At 37.5% G+C, this 27,545-nt stretch overlaps 1 protein-coding gene across 6 annotated transcripts; it reads left to right on the top strand.

Annotated features, from left to right (window-relative positions):
• The first annotated feature begins 224 nt into the window (after positions 1–224).
• PHF6 (PHD finger protein 6) lies at positions 225–27,210 on the top strand. Of its 6 annotated transcripts, none has more exons than XM_035541191.2 (11): positions 225–518; positions 5,486–5,665; positions 5,869–5,970; positions 9,476–9,609; positions 9,922–9,965; positions 19,331–19,494; positions 19,671–19,814; positions 21,033–21,137; positions 21,956–22,089; positions 22,712–22,841; positions 23,134–23,474. In XM_035541191.2, exons 2-10 carry the CDS (start codon positions 5,528–5,530, stop codon positions 22,839–22,841), a joined length of 1,095 nt encoding a protein of 364 aa, XP_035397084.1. In that variant the 5' UTR covers positions 225–518; positions 5,486–5,527; the 3' UTR covers positions 23,134–23,474. The 6 variants fall into 6 exon arrangements, with proteins under 6 accessions (XP_035397084.1, XP_035397083.1, XP_035397085.1 ...); XM_035541190.2 differs by lacking the exon at positions 23,134–23,474 and adding an exon at positions 26,103–27,210 and having other exon boundaries at positions 226–518; positions 19,328–19,494; XM_035541192.2 differs by lacking the exon at positions 23,134–23,474 and adding an exon at positions 26,103–27,210 and having other exon boundaries at positions 291–518.
• The last annotated feature ends 335 nt before the right edge of the window (positions 27,211–27,545 follow it).

The raw sequence follows: 27,545 nt of genomic DNA on the forward strand, positions 1-27,545 counted from the left end.
GCGCACGCGCCAGCCGCTTGCCGCGCGCCCGCGGCGCCCCTCCGCCTCCCAACGGCTGCGGGTGAGCTCTGCGCAGGCGCGGAGCGCCCCGCCCCCTGCCGCCCGCCGGCTCGCTCGGCCCCGGGCCCGGCGCAGTGAGCGGGCCGCGGGAGGAAGCGGGGAGGGGAGGGGAGTGGGGGGGGGGGGAGAGCGGGCGCGCGGCGCCGCGCGTGCGCAGGAGGCCCGGCGGAGCCGGCGTGCTCCCGCCTCGCGCGCCAATCGGGCGCCGCCCCGCAGCGTCGCGCCGCCTCAGCCCCAGCGCGCCGTGCGTGCGTGCGTGCGTGCGTCCTCCCGCTCGTGCGTGCGTGCGTGCGTGCGTGCGTGCTTGCGCTCGGCGGCGGCGGCGGCGGCGGCGCAGCGTCCCCTGCCCCGAATGAAAGGGCCGGTCCCGGCCAGGCAGCGGCCCTGAGCGACCGGCGGCCGCGGGGGGCGGGCCGCGCCCAGCCGCTCCTCTCCCCGCCGCCACACCCGCCGCACGGGTGAGTGCCTGACTGACTGACTGAGGGACTGACTGAGGGACCGAGCGCCCGCCCGCCTTCCTGCCCGCCCTGCCGCCGCTTTGCCGCGCTCCCGGGGCAGGCGCGGCGCCCCCCGGCCCGCCTCGCCCTGCCCGGCCCGGCCCGGCTCTGCCCCGCCTGGCCGGGCCCCAGCCGCCCGCCCGCCCCCGCGGGGTCCCGCCGCTGCCCCTTCCCGGGGCCGTTCCCCCCCCCCCCCCCCGCCCCCCCCGCCCGGCGGCAGCCCCCTGGCCCGGCCCCGCGCCCTCCTTCCCCGGGATCCGCCCCCCCCCCCCCCCCCCCACCGGGCCGCGAGTCCCGTTTCCCTCAAATTTGAGGGAAGAAAGGCGGGGGGCGCCCCCTCCCCGAGGGCCGCGTCCCGCCGAGCCCCCCCCCCCCTTCCGGCAGGCCCCCGGCCGCAGGGAGCGCCCCCCCCCCCCCCCCCCCCCCCCGTGGGGCAACGGGGCCGGCGCTGCCCCGAGCGGAGCGGGGCCCCCCCGGGAGGCGAGCACCGGCGGTGCCCGGTGGGAGCAGCTCCCGCTCCCCGCGGCACCGCGCAAACTTCCCCGGAGCTGCCTCGGTGCTGTCTGCCAGGTCTCCCTCACCCCAGGCTGTCTCTGCGTAACTTCGGGTTCCCTGGTGCCTCAGCGTGCAGGCTTTCCAGCGCTGGGCCTTCCCCGCCCCAACCCCTTTGGTACCCTTTTTTGAGGAAGTTTCAGGGATAAGCTCTTAGCCTGCTGCTGGTGGTGTCCGTAGGATGCTGTGGGAACGTAACTTTTGCCCAGAGGTTTCCATGGGACTCGTGGCTTTCGGTTCTCAACTCCAGACGCCTCCAGGATGCCTCCCTCCTCCCCAGTTTCAGTCCTGGCTGCAAAATAGTGCCCCCGGGGGTGAGCGATTGACCCTAGAAAGTAGAAAGCACTTGAAAGTTTCTTGAACAGAGAACCTGGTATCCAGCGAGCATCTTGCAAAACCCTGCGTCAGTGTTTTCTGCAGCTTCTCCTGGCAGACAAAATCGCTTTATCGTGCCTAATGATTTTTTTTTAAGCCTATATATTTCTCTTGTAGGTTTGCGTTGGATGTCTGATATTTTTTGACGTACAAATTCAAATCCTAAATATTTTTTTGTTATTTTGTAGTCATACAGGCCATGCAGCGAAACAAAGTTTATATGAGAAAGTACAGCATCTAGAGATCGCTGCCCTTTGTTGGAAGTACAGACGGGGGCTTGATTTCTGAAAAAGTGCAATAGCTCGTGAGGCATATTCAGGCAATAAATAGAAATTAGCATCCAGGTTACTTTCTGTTCTTCGGCACTGAGCAACGTCTCGTACACCGAGAAGCCTCCTCCTTTGCCTGAGCTGTTGAACTTGCACTTTCTTTTATGTTCCAAAACCTGTTGTCTGCAAGAACCCAGTAAAACAGTATGTGAGCTGTAAGAGTTGGTGAAACTTGCTTCTTGAAAGACAAAATAAAGATGCTAGCGGGCGAAGCACCGTGTTGAGTACATTAAGAAACAGTGAATGCAAATGAACCAACATTTTTGAGTGAAAAAATCAGTGAATGGGTTTCTTTTTTTGGTGATTTTAGAGTAGGCGTAACGTTTCCTTTTTAGACCAAGTCTGCGGACAGCGTACCTGTATGTAATAATCGATGTTCTGTGGTACTTGTCCCATTTTGGTAGAGATAAAGCGTAATCTTCCCAGTCAGTGATTCCATAGTGCACCGCTTTCTGGGAGCCAGCCTACGAAACTTTCTCTGACAAAGCTGACAACCACGATTTCTGTCAGGAGTATGCTTAAGCACCGTTTAAGTCTTACTCACTAGTTGGTTTTGTTTTTTTTTTTTTAAACATAGAAAACAGAAATATTGAGGTGTTTTAAAGTTGCGTTATTTCTCACGTTCCTATGAAATGCAGCTTGATGCTTGACAAACTGGATTAGTTGTTCTGGGGTGATTTAACTCAGGAGATGAAAACAAAATTTTGGGTGCTTGCTTTCAGAATTCTTGGTCTGTAGTATAGCTGTGTAACTTTTTTATCTTTATCAGGTGTTTTTTTAATGGACAAGACGAGTGCATTTTGGCACAAAGGAAGGTAATCCCAGGAGTAGTGTTTTCTGACGTTTATGAAAAAGCCCATAAATTAGGGAGAGATCTACAAATAAAACGCTTCTGAAAAATTTCTCATACTCGTTTTTTTTTTCTGCAGCCTTTCTGAAGGTCACGTTAATGTCTAGTGATCCAGAAAATACAAGTGCAAATAATGCAGTATTGTAAAGAAAACTCGTAGATATGTTTGTAAAATGCTTTCAGGGTGCTGTAATCTAATGGTGAAAAGAACATGTGTTTCCTTCCTGGCCTATCCTGGTGCTTGCTGGTCTGCTCGTGTTTTGAATATTTTTCGAGTGTTATTTGTAATAGAATAAATATTTAAGAACGTAGTATTTGCTAATTAACAAGTAAATCTTAGCATTATTTTTAACTTCACTGTGAGCCTTAAAAATCTAATTTTGCACAAGTACTTGAAGAAGGCTGGCTGTGTCAGGATGTAGAAGTGCTGTAAAGACGCGTCGTCCCGCGTCTGCTACTCGCTGCGAGGCGTGAAGCTGGGGGCAGTTGGTTGCAGTCAGCCCTGAGAAGCTGCTTTATAATCTCGTTTCATGGAAAGTTGCTGTTCTTGTAAATTAAAGATGATGAGAGCAACTTGGAATCTTTAAATTTTGTTTTTTTTAAGTTATTTCCATCTTCTGAAATGTGAAGTCAAGTCAAGTGGAAGGATAGCTATTATTTATAGTAGTAATTCTTACTAGAAGAGAAAGTTCCTGTTAGTCAGTAGAACCCGTACATGTGTTCAAGGAAATTTCTCATCTTTCTGCTAAGAACTACTATCGTCGCTGTCAACGTAGCGATAATATAATCCAAATATAAAGTGAAACAGATACAGTCATGTGGGTCTATCAAGTTATTTATATCAAAGCAGAACTTCTTGCATTTTAAATTAATATATTTCTAACTCATCACTGCATGATTTATGTCGAGCTATTGAATGTGACCTGAAAGCAAACATATTTTTTTTTTGAGATATTATTTCATCCTCATCTTTTGTAGGTCTTTTTGCTGCTTCCAAGTATTTTTTTTAAAGTTTTTTAAAAAATGAAAAACGTTCTGAAGTCTGTGTTTCCTTCCTTCAGAAACCATTCCTCCTTTCTGCTCAAAAAGGGATTACAGAATTGTCTTGTCTGGTTTTTTTCTTTAGAAGAATACAGTATAGTAATTCTTTTGTGTTAACACTTAAGGACTCTCTATTGCCACTGCAAAAGGGTGTGACTAGTTTATCCAGATTGGCACATTTTTTGTGCAAATCAGCAAGATCTGAAATCTATGCATTCTTCCTATGAGTGTGCGTCACCAGCTAGTAAACTGCTTTCCAATTATAAAAGAAAGCGAATGAAGCTGTTGGTAAAGCGAAGGAATGGATCCCGCACAGACGCTACCTTTTGATGGATGAATTTTGTAGTAAACGTTGCACGGCAAGCACTTAAAATTCAGTCTCTGGAAATCGGTGAAAATGGGAGAATGAGGCTCTAAAATGATAGTCTTTTAGGAATAGTACGTGCCAGCAGAAACTTAATAATAATCCTCGGCTTTCAGTTGTAGAAGTAGCGAGCGATACTTGCGTTACGAGCGTCTGACAGCACCGCGAAGCTGGCAGGTTTGGCTATGCAAATTTCAAAAATAATAAAAAAAAAAAAAAAAAAGTCGCACATTTTCATGCAGATAGCCATTATAGCATTGTCCAGATGTATGGCAAATCTGCTCTTCTGACTAGCTTTTCTCCTTTCCCCCCCCCCCCCCCAAAAAATACCAAACTATGCGGCGGCTTTTCTTCTTAAGATGAGAGTGGTGTAGACAAAAGCTGAGGAGGAAACCTTTGCTGCAGTTGTGCCGATTCTGACAGTAAGGCTCCAATCTCCGAAGTAAAAGGTTGCAAACGAGTCTTTTCGAAGAGGACAGCATTTTATTTCTTGAAAGATGTAAAAGCAAATGAACTAATTAATCCCGGGCCAAGAAGCACGGACATTTGTTAGGTGTCTTCACTTTTGAACTTGCAGTGCCTGCCTCGGGGGAGTGGGACCGTAATGATGTATTTCAAAGTATGTTGCTGGTAGCATTGTGGGAAGTTTGAGGTTCGTGTTGAATTTAACCTTAAGTTGCTTTTCTTAGATGATGCTAACAGCTCTCATGTGGTTACTGAGAACTAGTATGATGCTGCTAATTTAACTACGGGTCTTGAAAAGGTTTCCATTGCAGCCTGTTAGTCACAGATCCTCTAAAATTTTGTCCTTAATGCTGTTTGGCTAGCCACAATGTGATCTATGTAATACCTAAAATGGTAGCGCTTTATCATCTCATCACTACCCTCCTCGAAGGGTAGGTGCTACGCTACTTTGTGAGCTTTTAAACTCAAAACCAGTTCCGGGTGCTAGGCTGGACTCTTGAGTTTTATTTTGGTTCTGTGTTTGTTCAGTGGCATGGATTTTATTGCATGCGCAGGTAGTAAGCATGTTTTCTACAAATTGCTTTACTGTAATAAATAAAAGAATGGGATTAAAAAGTTGCGGTTACTTTTTCCCCCAGAGTCCTTATGATTGCTGTTCTTGTTGTATTTTCCATTTATCTCATCTTCCCCTCAGGTTTTTACATGTCCAGAATTTTATATTGATGTTCAAACTTCTTGCTTAAAGGACTAATTCTGTTTCCTGATACAATTTTTATAAAAAGTAGCCAACTACTGCCTCTGCTGGGTGCATGTTTGTTTGATTATATTGTAGCAAACTGAGAGGTAAGGCAGGAAAGATCATTTTCAAACCACCAGTATTGTATTTATGAAGCTGTAAGCTAAATTGGCCTTTGCTGATGTTAACATGTTGATTGCACTTTTTTTTCTGTAGCATTGATAGGAGTGAAGTGGCATTCTAAGGTCATTTAAAATCATGACAAGCTCGGTTGGACAGAAAAAAGTCTCTTCAAGACAAAGGAAGTGTGGTTTTTGTAGATCTAATAAAGATAATGAATGTGGACAATTATTGATGTCAGAAAACCAGAAGGTGGCAGCACATCACAAATGTATGGTAAGTAATCCATAGGAAAAGGGAAGTGAATGTTGTGATCTAGTGGAAGATGACAAACAAATTTAAAAAGAAAAAAAAAAAAATCAGCTGTGGCATTGGTAAAATGATTAATTGCTCTAATTTGAAATTTTAGTGGTTTTCAAATGGGTAAATGTTTTATATTGTATATATTTTAAAATTAATGTTTGGCTTTATAATTTTAGCTGTTTTCATCTGCACTGGTATCTTCACACACTGATAATGAGAGTCTGGGTGGATTCTCTATTGAGGATATTCAGAAAGAAATAAAGAGAGGCACTAAATTGGTGAGTCTCTGTTTTTAGACCTTGAAAATGAAAGAATGCTTTCTTACCTTCTAGAAAGTTTATTGTGAAATTGTTCAGTGTAATATATTTTTTGTTTTAAAGTGCTACATTTGTGTGAGGTCTGAGGTAAAGGACAGAAGATGATGATGAAGAAAAGTCAGCCTTAGTTTTAGGAAAAAATATGATTAGATATGGCAATAGTCATATTGAAATGAAATTTAAATGCCAGTTAACCAACCTTTGAAGCATCTTTATGAAACGATCAAAAGTAGTTTATTGCAGTGAAGTCCCGGTTTCATCTAAACTTTTTTTAAAGAATTCTTGCTTAATCATGGAATTATTCAAAAATAAATCCAGAATTACTACTTTTACAGTCACTTTTTTCTTATTGGCAAATGTAGATGGTTGTAACAGATGTGCAGTTTTTTCTAAGCTAATTTGAAAACTTTCTTTCAGGGTATGCCTGTTTTTCCTTTTAATGGGCTGCATATAAAAATAGCATTTACTAAATTTATGCTTCTAATCCAGTAATTTCTATTTATATTTTCTTCTAGATTTCAGAATGAAACCCACACTCTAGGGATCTGGCAAGGCTAATACTGTACCTTTACCAGTATTTGGCTTTGCTACCGAAATAAGACTTTAACTACCAAAGAGGCTATTGCTTCCTTTTATATTGATTTAGAAGTGGGGCCTGTGAATATTGACATCCTGTGAGGTGCAAGGGTACAATAGTGATTACAGCTCTACCAAATTGATGAGAATTGGGCAGAAATTACTCTTTTTATTCCCAAGAATCTAAGCTAATTCATTACTCGTTTTTCATTTTCTATTTTCAATACGACGGAGGCCTTTTCAAAATATTTTTAACAGATTATCAAGTCACTCCAAGTTTATTGTTTTCAGCCTAATTATTTGTCAGTCTTACATATTTTCTAGCTTTTTGACTGAGAGTAGTCATATGTATTTGTATGGAACTACAATTATATAACAGCAGTCTGATATTTCATCCATTATATCATTTATATCTTTTCCAGCACCTAGAACTTTATTTGCTCTAGTTAGATGAAGCATAAAGAAAGAACTGTTCACAGATAATTCACTTCGTGATTAGAGACTTTGAAAGAATATGGTAATAAATGGAAGTACAGATCATAAAGAAACTTCTTGATTCTTGGGTCTCTTAAATGTTTTTTTTAACGTTATTTATTTTTGTCATTGGTGATTTCTTTCTATGTGCTTCTGAGTCTCTCTATGTTCTTGCACTGATGCGACATCTGAATAAGTTCTTTGAGTTCACTTGTGTGTATCAGGCGCTTTAACCAGATCCAGGTTTTCTGCAAAAAGCTGAAAAATTTAAATTCATAGTCCCAAGATGTTCCCTATTCGGAGGGAATTTACGGGGTGATTTTGTATATTCACATGGGTGTTGAAGTAACTGTGCTTTATCTCTGTCTGTAGCCATCAGTAAACTACTGCTCTGACACCCCCCCCCCCCAAACACTTTGACTTGTAGAGGAAGCTTAAAAAACTAATTGTTTATAGCTAGCCTAAAGATGCTGCTACAGGCTGCTTTCTGTTCTAGACTTTTTTTTTTTTTTTGGGGGGGGGGGCATTGAGCAAAAATAGCTCAGTGTGTTGCACTGATTTATATTGTTAGCTTGCGCTAAATTTGTCTGCAGGCAGATTTTATGTAGTTGCCCTCCTTCAGCAGATGCTGCTGCTGACCAGGTATGCACTGAAAATCGAGGCCTGTTCATTATTGAAGCGATAATGACTGATACATAAAGTGTTCCTATGGTAATAAGTTTGTCTGAGAAAAGTTTGTAGGCTCAAACCTTAACAGGCCAGTCTTACAAACTCATTAAGTCTAAACATTGGGGAATACAATCCACTGATGTTTTTATTATTTCTGCTAGCCGTGCATGGATGGATTTTTTTTAAAGAGATTGTCTATTTTGCAGCTTGTCAAACTTCACGTATACCTGATATAACTTGGGAATTAATTAATCTGTTGACGGTGACCATTTGGACAGCTGGACTTGTACCAATGCAATAAATATTTTATTACTCCCAAGAAATATAGACCAATAAATCAGTATAAAAATTCCTGTGGTCTGTTTTGTTCTTACAGATACATCTTGGCATTCTTGACAAGAAAGTTCAATTTTTGTCAATTTTCTGTTTAAAAATACTGCACTACTGGCTAAAATTGGTTGGATCAGTGGAATTTGAACCTGGGCTTTTTTTTAAAAAAAAAGAGCTTTGATCAACCATTATTATATATTAAACATATAAGATAAAATACCAACCAAATTAGATAAGAACTAGTGAGCAGTGTACGACTACACGATTTAAGAGCTTGGAGAGGAGTAAATGGAGATAACCCAAGGCTTTGACATACTTATTGTTCGGTTAACTTTGTTAAAATTGAAAAATAGAGTGGTGATACATACCTTTGATATATTTATTTTGCACATTTTAGACTAACAAGAACTTAACTTAGCTAGTGGGATGGACAGAAACCACATTCTTCAAAAGTATATGGTGGTAGTGTCTTACGTGGTACGTTTATGCTTAAGGATTTGGAATTAGTTGTAATCTTATGGGAAGGAATGGGAGGATAATCAGGACACAAGCACAAAGCTCCACTTCTCTGTGGAGAGTTCAGTGGGAAATTCTGGTATTTTGGAGCAATATTATGTCAGTAGAAAATAATATAGAGGAAAAATTGCAGTAATATCAATTATTTCTTTTCCTAACATAATATGAGAAAGTCAGTGAACAATTTAGATGGCGTATTCTCAACAGTAATGCAAGTCTAGTGTGAGAACTAATTACTGGGAAAGAAGAGTAAAGTATCAGGCTTCCATTTAACCCTTTTTGCAATAAAAATAGAACAAAAATTAATATAAATGAAAGTTTTGTTGTATTTAACATACTTTACTAAATTTGATGTTTTAGAAATAAGAAAGAAATAACTATGGAAAAATGAGGAAAAGTTAGCTGCTGCATCAGTATTTCTTAGTCTGCAAAGTTCATGGCAAATGCGTTTCCTCTTTCTACCGTTTTTCTGTGCTACCTTGAGAACGTAATTCAGAATTAAAGAGGTAGAATTTGTGTTTTTACCTCTTCTGAAATGGTTGGTACAAACATTGGGGTGGGAGATTTAGGTGACTGTCGCTTCTATGAAACACATCGTATTCTACAAATCATTTGTTTTTCCTCATTGAATTGGTAATTAATTTATTTTGATTACTGTACTGTTGCATAATTGCAACGAATTTCTCCTTGATTTTAAAATAAATGGGGAAAAAAAAACACCAGGGAGCAGGGAGGAGTGGCAAGAACAGTTCATTACTCAGCAGTTTGCACAACAGTATTCCTGTCTGTAACCCTTTTTGTTTTGTCACTGGGAGTGACACTGGAAGTATCTATATTATTTTTAAACTCAGACACATCGACTCAGCAGTAACATGAATTGTGCTTTCTTTTTTCTTTACAGATGTGTTCTTTATGCCATTGTCCTGGAGCAACCATCGGTTGTGACGTGAAGACATGTCACAAGACATATCACTACTACTGTGCTTTGCATGATAAAGCTCAGATAAGAGAGAAACCCTCACAAGGCATTTACATGTAACTATTATTTATTTACTATGTTTACTTTTGTATTTATATTTCATGTTCTTTGTTTTTTTCTTAAAAAAAAAAAACAAACACAATACCCTTTGAATCGAACCAAAACTGTTACAAAAAATTCTAATGATGATTGTGGCATTCAAAATAGTGATGTGCTAAAAAAAAAAAAAGCACATTTTCACTGCAAGTTTTGTGTATCAGTGAGTCTTACAAGTGGGAGAAAAATGTACTGGCATTTAAATTTAAAAGATGAGTAAATAATCTGTGAATCGTAACTGACTTGACAGTTTTCAACTACTTTGTTTATAGGATTTTATGTCGAAAACACAAGAAAACTACGCATAACTCTGAAGGTAAAATTATTCAATATAAATTTTTCCCATTGTAGAAAGATATTTTGGTTAAATTTAATTTTTCTGGAGAATATAAATGTTTTCAGTAAAAATTAGAATTATATATTTTTGAAAAATAGCGAGTTTGGAAGCCCATCTGATTTCTGTATTTTCTCTAAAAAAAAAAAAAAAAAATAGTGAGGTAGAGAAAAACCCTAAAACTAAATTTCAGGCTGTTCTAAAGATAAGATGTTCCGTCAAAATATAGTATGGGTAGAACTAATGCATTCCTTTCTAGGAAGAAGCTGGCTTATATTTTTAGCTAAATATTCACAATATTTACATCTAAAATTCATGAAATTTGTCAGGGAGCAGTTGACTTTTGCCACTTCTAGCATTCCCAAGTGTGCACCATTTTGTTGAACTATTAAATACAGTTTAACTCTTCAAATAAGAAGGATCCAATATGAAATAAATGGGCTTATGATCAGATCACTTACAGATATATTGCTGAGTACTTGTGATAAACAAAAAGCTGTATGCATACATTAATAAAAGCTGCGCATCTCTGCAGAGGAGAGTAGTGAAATGCACGAGGGGTGATATGCCACAAAAGTAGATAAATTGTGTGGTCTGACAGAATTCCAAACTAATTTTCAATTTTGCATTTATGCATTTTTTTCCTTTTTACTTGTTTACTACCATATCTGAATCTGGGTAAGCAAGCATTTGTTAGTTTACTTTTGCATTACTTTCAATTAAAATGTTGCAGATTTAGGTAGTGAGGACTGCATTTAGTGATAATAAAATTTCATAAATTCAGTCTCTTTCTGCAACTACATGCTTACGGTAATGTATTACCTATTCTATGGGTAGTGTTAATGGTAAAGTTAGGGTGTCATTTCAGTGTTCAAAAGGATATTGAAGGCAGTAGAAAATCCCAAAGTAAAGCATTTTTTTAGTCTGTTTAAATATTGTAGTGTGCTTTGTATAAAACGTTCTGTTCTGATCTTGCTGTTAGTAGATTGAAGCAAGGAAAGCAGTATATATGTTAATATGGCCATATCTCTTTGAAGAATTATCTTGTAGTTTGGGACTTTGTTTTAGGGTTTGTTTTGCTTGTTATCAGAAACAAAAGACATTTGAGTCCAAAGACAGACAGTGATCTCTTAAACTGATACTTAAACGTAATATTTTATACTTGCTGAGAAATGGCTTATACTGGCATCTACTGAAAAATGCCACCGTTTCTACATGGAGTCCAGTGCCAACAGATTTTTTTTTTTTTTCCTGCTTGAAACTCCTTGCAGGATCTGAACCTGTGCTTTTCTTTCAGAGTTTTCAGAAATTATCTCTAATTGTACAATCTTATTCTCTAACAGTAGGGGCTTTTAAATTTTATATGGATATATTTGTATCAGAAGACACAGGAAGAATTGCTACAGTAGGATAGTGTTTTTTTCTTAAATGTTGATGATTGTAGTTTTTTAAGCATTAAATAAGGTTCATCCAAATAAACCCAGACTGAGAGGAAGAGGAGGAGGAAAAAACATCATTCAGATGAGGCCAGAGAACCCAATAGTGTCTTACTTAGAATTCAACTTTGCACTCCATTCATTTTTTTGCTTAAAATATCTAGTTCAGTTATGCTTTATGCTTCTAGAAATATGCATAGCTATTTATTTTCTGGTTTTGTTTAGTATTTGTCTGAGATTGTAGCCTGGTGCTCTTTCCCGAAGAGTAAGCTCTCTTTTTAGACAATACAATTTCAGGAACTTACTATACTATACCTGTAAAATATTATTACTTACAATCTTAGATTTGATAATACCACAATCAGGGGCTTTTTTATGCTGGACCTCATTTAAATCGCAGGAACTAAAAATACATGTTGCATCTGTCTTAAGGAAATGACTTACAGAATATTATAGCAGTGGTATTGTGCTATGTTGAAAACTGATCACCTTTAGAAGATAGAGAAATCTACAGGATGGTTTTCAGAGTTCAAGAAGAGACTTGAGAGGCTTTGTTTCTTGACAATTAAATACTGAAGTTTGTTCAGTGAAGTGGTAACTGGGAGATGCTGGATGGTGAGATTAGTCAGGGATGAGCTTTGTGTATGTATCTTGTTGGTTTGTTTCTTGAGGGAAATGTGCATCTCAAAGAGGAATTTAAATGTGAAAGAATGGTGGTTTGTGAAACCAGAGAAGACTTGCAGAGAAGAAACTAGCCAAGGATACTGGATGCTAACATAGCACCTTTGCTTCATTTTCAGGAATCCTGGCTTACAACAGGGTTTTTGTAACAGAATAGTTAAAGCAAATCAGTGGTTATGTGTAGATGCATGGGGACTGGAATTATGAGTCTCTTTTAATGGAAACTTACTGCTTCTGCTCTGGAATGCTTGTGGTTTTTTTTTCTTGGTCAGTGTAGAATGTCTGGATTTGTTTCCTCTACTCTGTATCTAGATTTAATTGTTGCAGTGCAAGTATTTTTTCTTCTTACGTCGCTTGTGTTAGAGGATGTCTGTAGTGTTTTTAGGGGTGTTTGGTTTGATGTCCTATAGAACAATATTGGTTTTGGATTTATTTTTTTTCCTGTAGGTAGTACTGCTGCTTAGTAGTGGGATTTTTCCTTCCTTTCCCTCAAAAACAGGTGCTTTTGTAGCATCCTGGCTCAAGTCTGAGATGTGGTTAATGTAAGTTTTGTTAGAAGCTCTAGTTCTTTTCAATAAATTAATAAAAATCTGCTAACAATTTAATACCAGCTAAAGAAAATTTGGTTGAAGAATTTGGTTGAAGGACCTATGTAGGAATTAAAAGTTACCAACGTAAAACCTAAACGAAAAAAGACCTCTTAAATGTTACCTATTGCTGTCATGAAGTTCAAGTGGAGCAAGAATTCATCAGACTAAGGATCTCCTGACTCATCAAGACAAAATTAATGAGCAATGGGAGTTCATTTTCCTTTAATTGACAGAAGTTGAACTACCTTCTGTTTTGTTTGAATAGGAAAATAGGAAACACGACAACAAAGTAATCTGCTCTTAGATTCATTATCTGTCTTGACAGATTGTTGGTTTTGTCTAATTTATTTGAATGGCCTAGCCTTCAGGTGACATAGAACAGGAAAAATGCATTTCACCTATTTTTTTTTGTTATATTTCAGTGTAACCCATTTGTGCTTTGTTCCCATTAGCTGGTAAAAAGAACAGTAAAATCAAGGTACTCACGCTTTGTTCTTGGCTTTGGCTATGATGCTGACAAATTTGAAGACACATGCTCATAGGAGCAGACCAAGTTGCTGAAGTTTCATGTCTGCGCTTTTGTCCTGCTGCTTATAAATGTAACTGTTTTGACCTGAACTTCAAGTAATGGTTTAAATCTTAATCTCAGCAAGCCCTCTTAAGTATTGAGTACCTTACAAGTTAAAGAAATTGGTACCAGTGCTTTCAGACTAGCAGAGCTAACTATTAGTTGAATTACTGTTCAGTTTGATACAATTGCATTTATTCTTTTTGAAGAGTAAAGTATTGTTGAACTAAGGCTTTGGACTCGTTTATTGGAATTTATTTCCATGTACTACAAATAATCATTGAAAACTTAAAAATGTGTTATCTTTTATTCAGTTCCCTACAGGTGGGCCTGCCCTGGCCCTTCTGTATTTAAAACAAATTCAGCTGATCCAGAACAGTTTATTATAAACTAAGATAAGAATATTTCATTCTGTTACATAGTAATAATAAAATGAAGAATAAAGATGACTGCCATGTGACTACTTAATGTTTAAAACAGAAGATGCTTGGGACTGTTGGGTCAGAAAATAATGTACATAATTCCTATTGTATCTGTACCCAAAGCCTTGGGGAATTATGCTTCCACAATAGAAATAAGGGCAGTTCGTGTCTCAGTATCCTTTCTATCTTATTCTAAAGATCAAACTTGAAATCTGTGCTTTTCTCTTTGCTCAGTAACTGGAGTCGGGATAATATTCCTCTATGAGACCTAATTACAGACTGCAATCTGTAACAAACAGATTACTTTTTCAAAGCATTGTTTAAGCCAGAAGGTGATAGCAAAAACGTCCAAAACCTTTTGGCATTATGACTGGTTAAGAGTCTGATCCGTTTTAAGGTGCTTTAATCAGTCTTTCTTCATAGTTATGCTGTGAACATTGTTAAAGAAAACATAAGGTTGCCTACCATTGTATGTGCTAATGCAGTCAGGTGTAAAAGTTTCTGTAGTGTTGCAGTTCGGTCATTTCAATTTTGCTGGTGGATGGTTTCAAATTCCTTGTAAGCTCTGCTAACTCAGCCTTCTTGTTGTCTGTATTATGGAGAAAGCGGCTCTGAGTATGGCATCGAATGTATGTATAGCGTTACAAGAACGGGTGCTCCAAGTAAAAGGAGAAAATCTAACAGTAATGTGGTGAATGGTATATACCATCTGAGAAGCTGCCCTGTGACGTTTACATTTTAATTTTCTTATCTTGGCAAGCCCGTATTCAAATAGGAACTTGGTCAGTTAATTAATATTTAAAAGGTTTATCAGACCAGTTGTCGTAAGCCTTCTGATTATGCAGATAAGCGAAATATATTGTCTGTCTTTAGTATCTGCCAACAATTGTTCGCTTGAAAAGGCATTTAGATTGTGTGGTTAAGAAGGACTATTTTATTCATTTTCTATGTTAAATGTACTTAATTGAAGAAACAATCTTAAGTATTTCATAACATAGATACTATCCAGTCAAAAATATTTTTGGACAAGAAGCATCAATTCCTTGAGGGTATCTGGTACTTTTGAAAACAAATTAGTGACTAGACTTAAGGGATAATTTGTTTTTCCCCTCCACTCTTATTTCCTCCAATTTAGATACATGTAATCTAGTCTTTTTCCATTTTCAAAAAGAAAATACCTAAGAATTATGTTCAGCATTTTGATGCTTAATTTCACATCATTTTCTGATGTAAGCTACAGCTGTTTCACAACCTGTTCACTTGAACCTGTATTTGCTTGCACATGTTTTTAAGCAAATCTGTTTTTTATTACTACTTAAAAATGCATTCGTGCTTTCATTATTAACTACTAGGACAATAAGGTTTTTAGATTTTGTGATGTTTCATTTTAAAATAATTGTTGTCACATGAGGTTCATTGTTTTCAGCCATATTTTTAAGGACATCTTACTTTAATATGCTACATTACTTTTTTCTTTTTCTGATACTCTGTTTCTCTTCTAGAATTCTGTAAAGTTGATTTTGTTCTTTATAATTTTAAGAGCTTCTCTTTTGTTCTAAGTGCACTATGAAACTTAAAAGGCATGTGCTTGTTTTCAGATTTACATAGCAGCACGTCTAAGACACTTCCGTATTCTACATTTGGCTTTTTTATGTCCTACTTGCAAATGTATATTTCCCATCAGTTTTGTTTATCTTTCTTGTGCAGATGTGGACCTTTTGCTTCTGGCTCACTTAGTCATTGTTTAAGATAATGTAGCAGGTAGATAGAGTAGTATTAGCTTTTACTGAACACATCCTCCTTTTATTTGGTGTTTCACAACCATTAAATCACTTAATTCTTTGTGTTAGCTTGCTTTAACGTAGCTTTTGGAAAAGGCTGATTCCTGGTATATTTCAAGCTCAAGCAATAAAGAATAGATCAGTGATATCTGAACTTCCGTGTCAAGCTTTATTTTAAGCAGCAGAACATCTTGATCCTTTTTCCTTCTAGTCATGATCAAAAGAGAATTCATAGAATTCTCTCTGAAGCTGTCTTTGTGTTAACGGTTTATGAAATACAGAATTTTGCTCGTCTTCTTTTTGTGGTACTTCGTACTGCTCATAGATTTCTAAAATGCAAATGTGGGGCTTGTTGTTGCTCATCTTTCTGCTCATCCAAATTTACAATATCATTTTCTTAGGTGCTTTTGAAAATGTAGAATGTTTCCTCTTAATAACTCTCCCCCCCCCCTTCTGAGATCATATTGCATATTAAGCTCGTTTTTTCAGGTATATTGTTTAGGGAGTTCTGCAGAAAGCTCGTAAGATACCTCCTTTGAAGAGTTCAGATAAAGTTGTATTGAGAATATTGCGATGACTTTAAAAATCAATGCAGTAGTGGGTTACGGGATGGGGGCAGCTGAAAGTGTATTTAGGGAGTCTCAGGGGATTCAGAGTATGGGTGATACCCATGATAAAACTTCATCTGGTCAGGGAGGAGTTGAACAACTTTTTGTGTTTTCCTTAGTTCAAGCTGACATGAGAAGTTGGAAACACCCAACCATCAGATGCCAGGGAAACAGGGTAAGCTGGCAGTGGGCTTGAGGGGAGGGATAGGGCACGAACCAAACTGTATATTAAACAGTAAAGACCATCCAAGGCAGGTATATTTTAAAGCTGGTTACAATTCTTTCTCCTTGAACTGTTGCACTTGTTTGTAGTGCTGTTAAAATAGATAGAAACTTTAATGTTTTGAGGTATTCATCTTGCAGGTAGATGTGGTAGTGCAGGTCCTCACATTTCGGGCGTGTTAATCCGTAGGTTCATGTCACTTGTAGTATGGAGACCTAAATCTGCAAGGAATCTCATTTACTTTAATGGAGGGGTCATGTAGTGTCTGGGTTTCAGTGAACTCTGAACTTTTTTGGAAGTACAAGCTTTGAGGGCAGGAAAGGGGTTCTCCTTTGAGGAAAGCTGTGCAATCTTGATGCTTTTTTATGTTATACCAGAAACATCTTTTTAAGAAATGCAAGGTTTACGTTTCAAATCTTAAATATTCTAATTAGAGATTTAAAATAGCACTTAATAACTTACTCTGTAAGGAAGCTGTAACAAAAAATTGGCTTTGGTGAGTGCTTGGTTTTTGCAGTTAAGCTCCATTTCCAGTTTTGAGAGTGTGACTACAGAGGGTTTGGGATATGCTTTAATGCTTAGAAAATAAGGGTGGACAAAGGTGGAAAGCAGCATGGTTGACAGGATAGATAATGAATTGGGGAGGAAAACAGAGAATGTTGGTGAATGGACTTCATTCTGCCTTATGAAATACAGCAGGAAATTCCGTGTAATGATTTTTGGAAGGAATATTTGTCTTACAAACTGTTATTTAAAGGGTCACCAATTTAATAGTCACTTTTCTAAGGCTTTTTTTCTTTTTAGTAGAAGAGCCATCTATGGTTTCTTTAAATGTAGAAATATTCATGAAGATTGACAGATTTTTTTTTTAATATAGTAGGGGGAAGTTCATGCATATGATGAGGGACAAGATAAAATGTAATTATTTGACAGAGCTTTTCAGGTTGTAATAAAACTTTCTATATGCAGTCTGAGAGGTATGATATCTAAATTGCATAATCTTGCTTTGGGAATTTAGCAACTAATGTTAAACGAAAAATACATTTAGATAGTAAGTTATGAAAGGGAAATGTAAAATGTATCGTTTCGTTAGATAATCCCTGTCATCATGTATTTTATTATACTCTATTTTGAGTAGAGTAAATGGTGGTACTCTTGTCATCTCGTTAGAAAACAGGATGCATACTGAAGCATAAGAAAGTTGTGGTAGATAGGCTAATTTAGTTTAGTAGTGACTTGGGAATATGTGTGTATAGCTGATTAATCTGTCAATTTAAGTGAAAATAATTTGCAGATTTGTATGAATTTCTTCTCAAATTTTTGCCTCCTTACCACACATCTGTGTAGAGCTTTGGGGGGAATTAAATTTCAGTATAATATGGTGTGATACATTTGGATTAGTTTTTTCTTCTTTATTAATAAATGTGCAAGAAGCTGAAGTTATTTCAGGGATCAGCAGCAGATGTGATAGACTAAGTATAATAAGGTACATTTGTATGCAAGGCCCTCGGGCCTGTAGTTCACTTTTCTGCAACTAAAGGTTTGTGGCTGTGGAATATATTCAGGGCTTTGATTTCAAACTTCTGTGCAGTTGATTCATTGTTAATCGTGAGATAGAATGAATGATTTGATTTGTATGCAATAATGGATAAGAAAGACGAGCTCTGTTGAAACAGCTCTTAGTCTCAAAGTAAGATGTCCTGTCTGAATTTGAGACCAAGATATAATGGTGATAAATGCCCTAGTGGTATTTAATAATAATACCACAACGGTTAAGTGTCCCGTTAATGTCTAAGCATAGTTGTTCTGGATCACCTAGTAGGATTTTGTTCCATTTTGGGGCTCATACTGATGTTTGTAGCTTGGATTTTGAGATTTATGTAGCAGTATGCGTGCATGTTTCTTTAAACAAGTCTGCTGAAATAACTTTGCAGTTTGAGCAGGGGTGGATATTGCATATTAAAAGAAAAAAGACTGCTCCTGTGAGCTTTTGATGATCAGGAAAGTTGTTAGCAATCAAGTAGAGCTGGTTATTCAATATTTATATTCATAGTGGAAATAACCTCAAGAAGTTTGCAGAATTGATCTTTATTAACTGTATGCTTTTGAGTAATCAAAAGAACACTGCTGTAATCAGAATATTTAAGGTTGGAAGGGACCAGTGGAGATCATCTAGTCCAACCCCCTGCTCAAGCGGGATCATCTAGAACATGTTGCGCAGGACCACCTCCAGGCAGTTTTTGAGTATCTCCATAGGGAGGGGATAGTACTGGACTACTGTTCTGTATAGCAATTCAGCAGCTGGCCTGGCATTTTCAAAGGAATTTGTCAGACCTCCTTAGTATATTTGTATTAAAAATATGCTTTCTTATATTCCTAATGGTCTATAAAGGCTCCATCTGGGATTTTGTCAGTGTGGATGATTTTCTGTAAAGTGGCTCCCTGCTTTTAGCTGTAGATGTAAAAATATGCTGTAACTAAAATGAAATTTTAGATTTGTTTCATGGAAGCAAAATATATTTCAGTTGCTTTAAAACTTCCTAATATTATAGCCAAAATGGGTAATTTCTTTTTTTAAAGTCAAAAGACATCAATAAAGCAAGGTGAGAGGAGTTATTTAGAAACACTGGCATAATATCAAGTGCAATTTACACTGGATGCGTGCATCTTAAAAAAAAAAAAAAAAAAAAAAGTTTGTGGTTGAAAACATCTGTTGGTTGTATTTTCAGTGAAGGTGAATATATTTATCTGAAGCCATATTTTGGTCCTGAAAGTAGGAGTTGTATGAAAGGTTAAACCTTCATATATTATGTTATAAAGATGCAAAGCTGTGTGATATGTATAAAGAAGTAAATAATGTTTTCAGGAACTTGCATGTTTGTAATAAACGTGAAAAAGTTACTATTTTAATTTCTGGTTATTTTTATTTCTGAAAAATACAGAAAATACAGGTTGTTTTTTCTTGCCTGTTTTTGGTTTTGTTTTGCGTAAAATTTTTGAGAATGTTATTTGATGATGTTTTCTAACTCCTAAAGCAGATTTAGAAGAAAGTATCAATGAACATGAGTTGGAGCCTTCACCTCCCAAAGGAAAAAGGAGGGGTCGTAAGGGAAAGCCAAGAAAAACAAATTTAAAAGGGCAATCAGAAGACACTAGATCCACGTCCTCACATGGCACAGACGAAATAGAAAGCAGTTCCTATGTAAGCAGTAAATATGCTAAACTTCTTAGAAGACAGAATTGCATATTTCTTCTCTGCAAATATAATTTTTATTAAAATTTGTCTGTCTGAGCCTCCAGCTGGTGGCCGCAGGCTTTTAAAATTGCAACCTTATTTGTAACCCAGCAGTATATTTTAGTAAAATGTTTTTCTTTCAGAGAGACAGGTCTCCCCACAGAAGCAGCCCCAGTGATACAAAACCTAAATGTGGATTCTGTCATGCAGGTGAAGAAGAAAATGAAGCTAGAGGAAAGCTTCATATATTTAATGCCAAAAAGGCTGCAGCACACTATAAGTGCATGGTGAGTAACAGTATTGTTGTTGTTCAGTTTATTATGAATTTTGACTAAATTGCTATTTTAGGTTTTCATATGGTACCCTTATATGTAATTATGCATGAATATTGTCTTTGTGTTGATGATCTCTAAGTGCTGAAGCGTTGTGAAGTGAGCAATTCATTGATTTTTCACTGCAGGCAATATGTGCCTAAAAGTTGGCTACATGCTAAGAGATAGGATTAGTTCAGGGAGACTCTTTAGCATTTTAAAAAAGTTTCTGTAGCATCTAAATGCATACGCAGTATTTAAAAATGAGTGAGAAAATAATTTTAACTGAAAGAATCCACTCCAAAAATAAAATATAAGTACCTTTACTCCACAGGCATTGAGACAGAATCCTGGAAGAATCAATGAACTTCATTAATTTTCTGACCAGTGGATTCAGGTTGTGACACAGTTAGTGTGTGGGACATAGAAGTTCTAGAAAACCCTTGCCAACTGTCAGCTTGAAAAGAATCTGCTAATTTCAATGAACTTGTGCAAATAGTACTGTCTTTCACGTAACCAATTCTATGAACGAAGTAGTGCTCTGAATAACCACCACAGTATTTTCTGTTGTACCTCGAAAGGAATAAGTAGTCCAGACAATCTATGGAATATTAATGATCCTGCTACAGCTGGCCTAACTAAACAAAGATCTGGTGTGTGCCAGCAGCCTTGAGCATTAGAGTATTCTTTGCTGTTTTGTGTACCTGAGCTTCAGTTTTAAGACAGTTTAAGTTGACTATACAAGAATGGTGATAGTAGGGATGATGCTTATGTCTTCCGTTGTCATACCTCAGGGATTTTTGGGCATGTTGACGCTGTCTGTGCCATGAATGTGCTGATGTACCTCTATGGCACAGAGAAGGAATTGGAATATTCCTGAGAAGTTCACTGGTACAATTAATAATATTGGTCATTTATTACTTTATATTTTCAGCATTGTAGTCATTTTTCGTCTACTCCTTTTTCATTTAAAATACCTCTCTCCAAGATAGCAAATGTAATTAAAGCAGTCAGGTGAGTATCAGAAAGAACACTCATCATACTAATCTCTACGCAGCATGGTATTTCATCCTTGTTTGTTGGTAGAGCACAGTCTGAGACGAATGAATGCTGAACATCCCTTTCTGTGATTCCTGCACATAACTTATTTAATGTTGGTGATCTGAAATTATTTTGTATTTGCTTGTTTTACAGTTGTTCTCTTCTGGCACTGTCCAGCTAACAACAACATCAAGGGCAGAGTTTGGTGATTTTGATATCAAAACTGTTCTTCAAGAAATCAAGAGAGGAAAAAGAATGGTATGTATCTGCAGAATGTAATGAATGTGTTACTGAATCTACTACGGAGTATATAGGTCTGTCTATTTGCTTTTGTGAAACAATCTTTTCCATCTACTTATGACAAAATTTAAATGTGTTGCTACTTTGGAGATAGCTAGGCAGATAGGAGTCACCTTTAAAATACCACGTGCCCAACCACCACTAATTTATTTATTTTTTTATGATGGTGTACGTTGTAAATGATTACTAGCCTTCCTGTAACTGTAAAAGGTTTGTATCCTGTGTGTTACTAAAAGTACAGTGTGTAAAACTACAAATAAACTTAGAGAATACATTATTGCAGTGACTTCTTTCCAACTGGTTTGATGCTTTAATATGAAAAAGCATTAAGGCCTCACGGATGGGGATGTTGGTAAAAATGTCACGTTGCAGTTTATTAAAATTACACTTTTTTAAAAGCAGTAAGAACTTTGTAGGGATTAAAAAACAACTATATTGCTACTTGAAAAAAAAATAGGATTTTTAGTATATCAAAATTCTTTAGTATATCAAAATTGATTGAGTGCAATCAAACAATGCTTGGCAGTGCAATAATACATGCTACTGTACAGCAGATTTCAGTGCAGAGGATAGGTAAACCTGGCTGTTAATGTTTTTAATAGGTTTGTGTTAAATGGTTTCTGTTTTACAGTATTGTTGATTAACTTTTTATTGGAAGGATGATCTGCCAGAGAAATTACTGTATTCCAGAAAGATAGCCATAAGCATGAGGAACACTAAACTGAACAGAGACCGAAAGGCTAAATAAACAGTGCCACTCTTCTTTCTCTTAACAGAAATGCACACTTTGCAGCCAGCCTGGTGCTACTATTGGGTGTGAAATTAAAGCCTGCATAAAAACATACCATTACCACTGTGGAGTAGAAGACAAAGCTAAATACATTGAGAATATGTCACGAGGAATTTATAAGTAAGGACCTATGTACATCTTGAGTCTATAATGCAAGTGAAGATATTTCAAAACATTTTTTCTGCCAAGCTTGGCAAATCAAGTTAACAAATATTCCATTAAAAACTATTCTTTTAAGCTTAATAATTGCAAAATATTTCAGTTACTATAACTTCAAATTTCAGTGCAAGTGTAACAATATGTGAGTGGAGAAAAACAATTATTTGACTCACTATGTTTTCCTCTTTGATTAATCTGTATTTTCTATTGCGAAAGCCCTGGATAATTTATGATTGCCCTGTATGGATAAGTTTTGTAGCTTATTTTGGTTCTTTTGGACCCCGTAACTTTTCCTTGCTTGCTTGCTGAACTGCAGCTGTTGTTGAATTGCCAGTGTTGTTGTGCCCACAAGAGGGCATTCTGTGAGCAGTGTATCAGCAGTTTTTGAAAACTAGAATAGATCAAATCTTGTTGGCTCCTCTTTACCTCTGCCTTGTTTTCTTTCTGTTTAACTGCTGCTTGACTGAAAAACATGAATGAGTTGTTACCAATTTTCCTGTCGCACTTAGCAAAACTAATTGAGAAGAGATTCTTTTTTTATTCTTTCAGTAAAAAATCTTATCTGTTTCTTTTATTGTGCTAGACTCTATTGTAAAAACCATAGTGGAAATGATGAAAGAGATGAAGAGGATGAAGAAAGAGAAAGCAAAAGCCGTGGGAAATCAGGCACTGACCATAACGACATTCCTCAGCAGCAGCTCAATGGAAACTAGGTATGGAAGTTACTCCTGACAGATCTGTTACCAAGACTGAAACGCAATATACGTTTAATGTAGTTTATTGCAGTGAAGTATTTAAATCTAGTGTATGCGGATAAGTAGTTTTTATTGGCATACTGTAGAAAAATGGGGAGGATACGTTGGTTTTTAAATCTGGCTGACTTTGTAACAGTATTAGAAGGGAGGCCCTCATTTCTATCGCTAAATATAGATGTGATGTCAGAGCTGCAAAATGCTTTTCTGTATGACTTTAAATTTACGATTGTTTTCATCATTTTTTAAACAGGTTCAAGGGACAGAGTTATAGAACTGGGAATGGCTAAGACATCATAACTACTAATTCTTTTAAATTGTTTCCTAAATTCAAAAAAGGGTTAGTAATTTTTTACTACCCAACTCTGTTAGAAATTTCATTGAACTGCCTGAAACGTTCATGTGTGTGAGCCTTCAGTAAGTGGCAGAGTTTTACATGTCAATATTAATGTAGTTTGTAGTCTGCAGTGTCTGGAAAAAAATGAAACACTATATAAATGATATGTAATATGTACAGTGTCAAAAGTTAAGGCAGACATTGAAATGAAGCAAGATCTATATTTCTGGACTGAATAAAAACCTTAAGATTTGGAATGTGTAAGTTGTTTAGTGGATTCATGCAAAGAAGGAAGGTCTTAGCTAGTTTAATTAACAACATGGACAAATTCATGGTGGCAACAAGCTGGTACTTTGTGAATTTTGCATTTTCTTCATATACAAGTTATGGAGGCCATACATGGGAAAGCCGCTCTCTGTTTTTGCTTGCAAAGCACACAGTAAAAAAAGGACTCAGTGTACACCGAAGCACGCTTGAACATTTCAGGTTGTTCCTGTTGTGATGGCTCATTCCGCCCAGCATTGTTTGCGGGAGATTTACTTGAGCAGCTGTTGGTTCTGAGCTGTGAGCTTTAGAACTCATGCCAAAGGGCTGTAGTTCATTCTTTCCCCAACGACCCACCTCTTTCAGTGTCCCTGATTTACAAAGAACACTTTACTAAGTGTGATTTAAACCTTACTATATAAATGCTCGGACTCTGCAGCCCGATCTTTCTCTTCAGAGAGTTACAACTCTTAACTCACTATGGAATTTAGCCACCATATCTGACGTCCGTACCTCAAGTGTTCTATGTTGTGTGGAACACTTCATATTTTGTCCAGAATATGCATAGAAGTCCCATATTCTGTAAGAAGAATGAGGAAAGAACCTTTTTTTTTTTTCTAGATTGGTATTTATTTTTTAATCTTATGACCACTATATGAGAAACTTTGCTTATCATCCTTATTGCTTTAGTGATTTTTTTTTCCCTTCTCTTTCTGTCAAGTCAACAAATCACATCGTGGAATTCTACTTGCTGGAGCTTGATGTTCCTTTAGGGAATAATCAGATTTAAGTTATACCAAACCTAACAGATCAGTCCTCTGACTGCTTTCAAAACACCTTGTCATTTCTAATGGCTATTAGTTTCTTCAATTGGTCTGTTAAAGCACATTCTCAGACTTAAATAAAACCAAAAAGCTGAATCTAGTCCACATGTTTGTCTGTTGCTATCACGTCACTGTATTGTTTGTTTAGGGTTTTGACTTGTTTCACTCTGAACTCCCAACAAAACTTCCAGATTTGAAGGAAGGAAACAAGCAAAATACACTGATTTGACTATAAACTGCTACAGTTCTGTGATTGGTATTGCAAAAACAGTTCATTTGTAACATGAGTTTCTGTAGCATTTTTTACTTGTATTTTTAAAAGATTTAATGTGTGTCATTGTCTTCTTATGCATTCCCTTAATGCCTTGAGGGACTCAATTACTGTATATTAGAGTTTCTAACATTTTACCTGTTAGAATTCAATCAATTCTGTTTGCTTTCCTGGAGAATAACGCAGTTTTGGAAAGAAATATTGCTGTGTACAGAAAATATTCAGTTACTGCTCTAAACATGATGCCATTGATCATTTTTATTTTGTATTTGTAACTTTCAAAATTAAAAGCGTGACTTGAATTGCAATGACAGATCGATTATTGAAATTGTCTATCAAGGTGTTTTGTTTCTTCTAGAACATGAACATTTTTCAGCCACTCAGAACAGTTTTAGAATGCGAAATAACATCCTTCAATGTCTAAATTACTTCTAGATTTGTGCCTCAGACATGGCCCTCCCATGGAATAAAGGCACTTTGTTTGCAGCTACTGTATTTTTAACCAAGGCTGGATGACAGGTGCATGGGGTAGATCTGCCAGCATACTGATTGTACTTGAGACTAAGCTCTAATTTATATTGTGTCAGTTGCTTAGTATAAAGTATAATATTCAGTCCAGTAATTCATCTGTTGTGAAATAAATTACCCCATTCCATGCTTCTGAGAACCAGAACAGCACTTTACCTTTGGGTAGCAGAAAAGTAAGTGGCTGGTTACCTGTTACCTCCTTGTGCTGAGATGGCCTGACTAAACTGTCATTAATTCAGAATTCATGGAAACAATGTCAAAAGCAAAAGTCTTTTTTTTCTTATGAGCCTCAAATTTGTCATAACTTGACTTCAATTTATGTATGCTGGGTAAAAGTGCCTTACAATGTAAAAATTGTATTTATATGTTCCCAAGTAGCATTACCTGCTGGGGAGTAATTCTGTCGTGGTGTTAATATTTAGAAGAAATGTACCTCAGCAGTGTATTTACTGTACATCTCTTATGTCCTTAATTGTAGTTTTAAAAAGCATGACAATGTATGATAGTATACAACATTTACATATTTTTTTTAAAGACAAAATACTGCCATTACTGTCTTTTTATGTGTATTTTAGCTTGGAATTTCAGACAGTCTGTCTGAGGGGGGGTTTTGTTTGTTTGTTTTTTGGTAAAGCAATGTAATCTTTGCAAGCATATATTGGAAGATTATTCTGGAGCATCTACTGCCTTCCCAGAAACGTTAGAAGTAATGCAAGTGCTCTGTAGGTGGGATAGGTATGTTTAAATTAGCTAGGTAAATTAATGCAGTCTATTTTTTACTGAGATGATTTTTTTGATAGGCACCTTCTGTTTTCATCTCACAATCGGAGAACTCTTAATTTAACAAAACCTGTCTTATGAAACTGGTGTCGCTATTTTTTTTTTTTGGCCTTTGGGTATTTCTTTTGCTCACAAGAGTAATGTCTGCTGTTTAAAGTCTCCTGGAACCCTCTGGAATGGAGGTTTCTCCCCAACTCACTGTATCTCTGTGTTAACAGATCTGCGATCGTGCTATACCAAGAAAGGACTGTACCAAGGAAGGACAGGCATCAGAAGGGTATTGTTCAAATTACTTGAGGATACAGCTGGTGTAATGCCAGAGTCCCAAGGCATGATCAAACACCATAGCAGTAAGCTGTGCTATCACTCCATTTCAAGGAAGGGCAAAAGGCCGGTTCAATACCAACATCTGTGTAGCTAAGTAGGATGAAATAGATTAGGTGACCAAAATATCTGCTTATTCAGCAGGTGTTGATCCACAGGAGGTTCTATGATAAAGCTCCAGTAGGAGTTGTACCAGCATAACTCCTGGAGGGCAGCAATAAGTCCACCATCTACACTCCGCAAAGTCTGATCTTTAGGTACAAAGAGCTGTGCTGATCTAGAATGATGTGATTAGACTGAATCTGACTCTAAATTTCTGCTATCAGTATACAGGAAATGTAGTGTTAAGTAAGAGGCCTTGCTTCTTACTGCTGCCTAAATGAAGAATAACTTTACACTGAAGCAGAGTGAGAGATGAAGGGGTGATAATGTATTTGAAATATCAGACTTATCTGGCAGGCGATAATCAGTTCACTCCAAAAACGTTAATGTGCTGAATCAGATTGACAAGAAAATGAATCCTAATTAGTTGAAATTAATCCGAAGAGAACTGAAAGTACATCATAGCAAATAGTAACTTCCATATCACAAGGAACAGATTCCACTGTATTAGTGATGGAGGTTTATAAAAAAAAAAAAAAAGAAAAAACCAGAATACAGCTCTTAATTTATATACTTATTGAAGCAGATTCTATATATGCATATGTATGCACATTCATTAATCAGCAGTACATCTCAACCCTTAAAAGATCCTGGAGAACTGTTGCTTGTCAAAAAGCACTCAGGTTAGGCTAACACTTGCAGCTTTTGCTCTAGCATACATTTACATTAGGTGTAAAGACAAGGAATGTGTAAAAGAGGGTAAATGCATTCCTATCTACAATGTTATGTATATTTTGTTCCTGTTATATTGGCTTTACTTCCAAAGTTGTAGTTTGCAGTATTAGTTTCTTTTTATTGGTATCCTTGCATATATATATATATTCAATAAATGAGTTATGAATTTCATATTTGCATATCTGTCCTTTTTCTGAAAGTAGAACTTTAAAACTGACACTTTAATGCATAAAAGCGGTATTCCCTATTGATGTTAAAGTACCACAAAAGTTTTACCAGAAGACAAGTGAGAGTGCATGCTTACAGTATGCTACTTACTCGGTGGTAACTCTGCATATTTGTGCATTGTTCTTAACTTTGTGTAACGGGTAAGCTGCGTTGTATTTACCACTTGTTAATGTGAAGTGGCTGGCTCACTAAAGGTTCCCATTCTCACCTTTCAAGGACTTCTTGAAGGCTATATCATATTAATTTAGAGTGAGATATATTACATTCTGCGC

This window comes from Cygnus atratus, chromosome 13, assembly GCF_013377495.2.
Source record: "Cygnus atratus isolate AKBS03 ecotype Queensland, Australia chromosome 13, CAtr_DNAZoo_HiC_assembly, whole genome shotgun sequence".
In the NCBI taxonomy this organism is placed as follows: domain Eukaryota; kingdom Metazoa; phylum Chordata; class Aves; order Anseriformes; family Anatidae; genus Cygnus; species Cygnus atratus.

Bases quoted from the DNA above. Each gene is read 5' to 3' on its own strand.
- PHF6 (XM_035541190.2), top strand. From the start codon at position 5,528: ATGACAAGCTCGGTTGGACAGAAAAAAGTCTCTTCAAGACAAAGGAAG. The intron at 19,495-19,670 runs GTAAGCAGTAAA...TTTTTCTTTCAG, and splicing joins AAATAGAAAGCAGTTCCTAT to AGAGACAGGTCTCCCCACAG. The intron at 19,815-21,032 runs GTGAGTAACAGT...CTTGTTTTACAG, and splicing joins CAGCACACTATAAGTGCATG to TTGTTCTCTTCTGGCACTGT.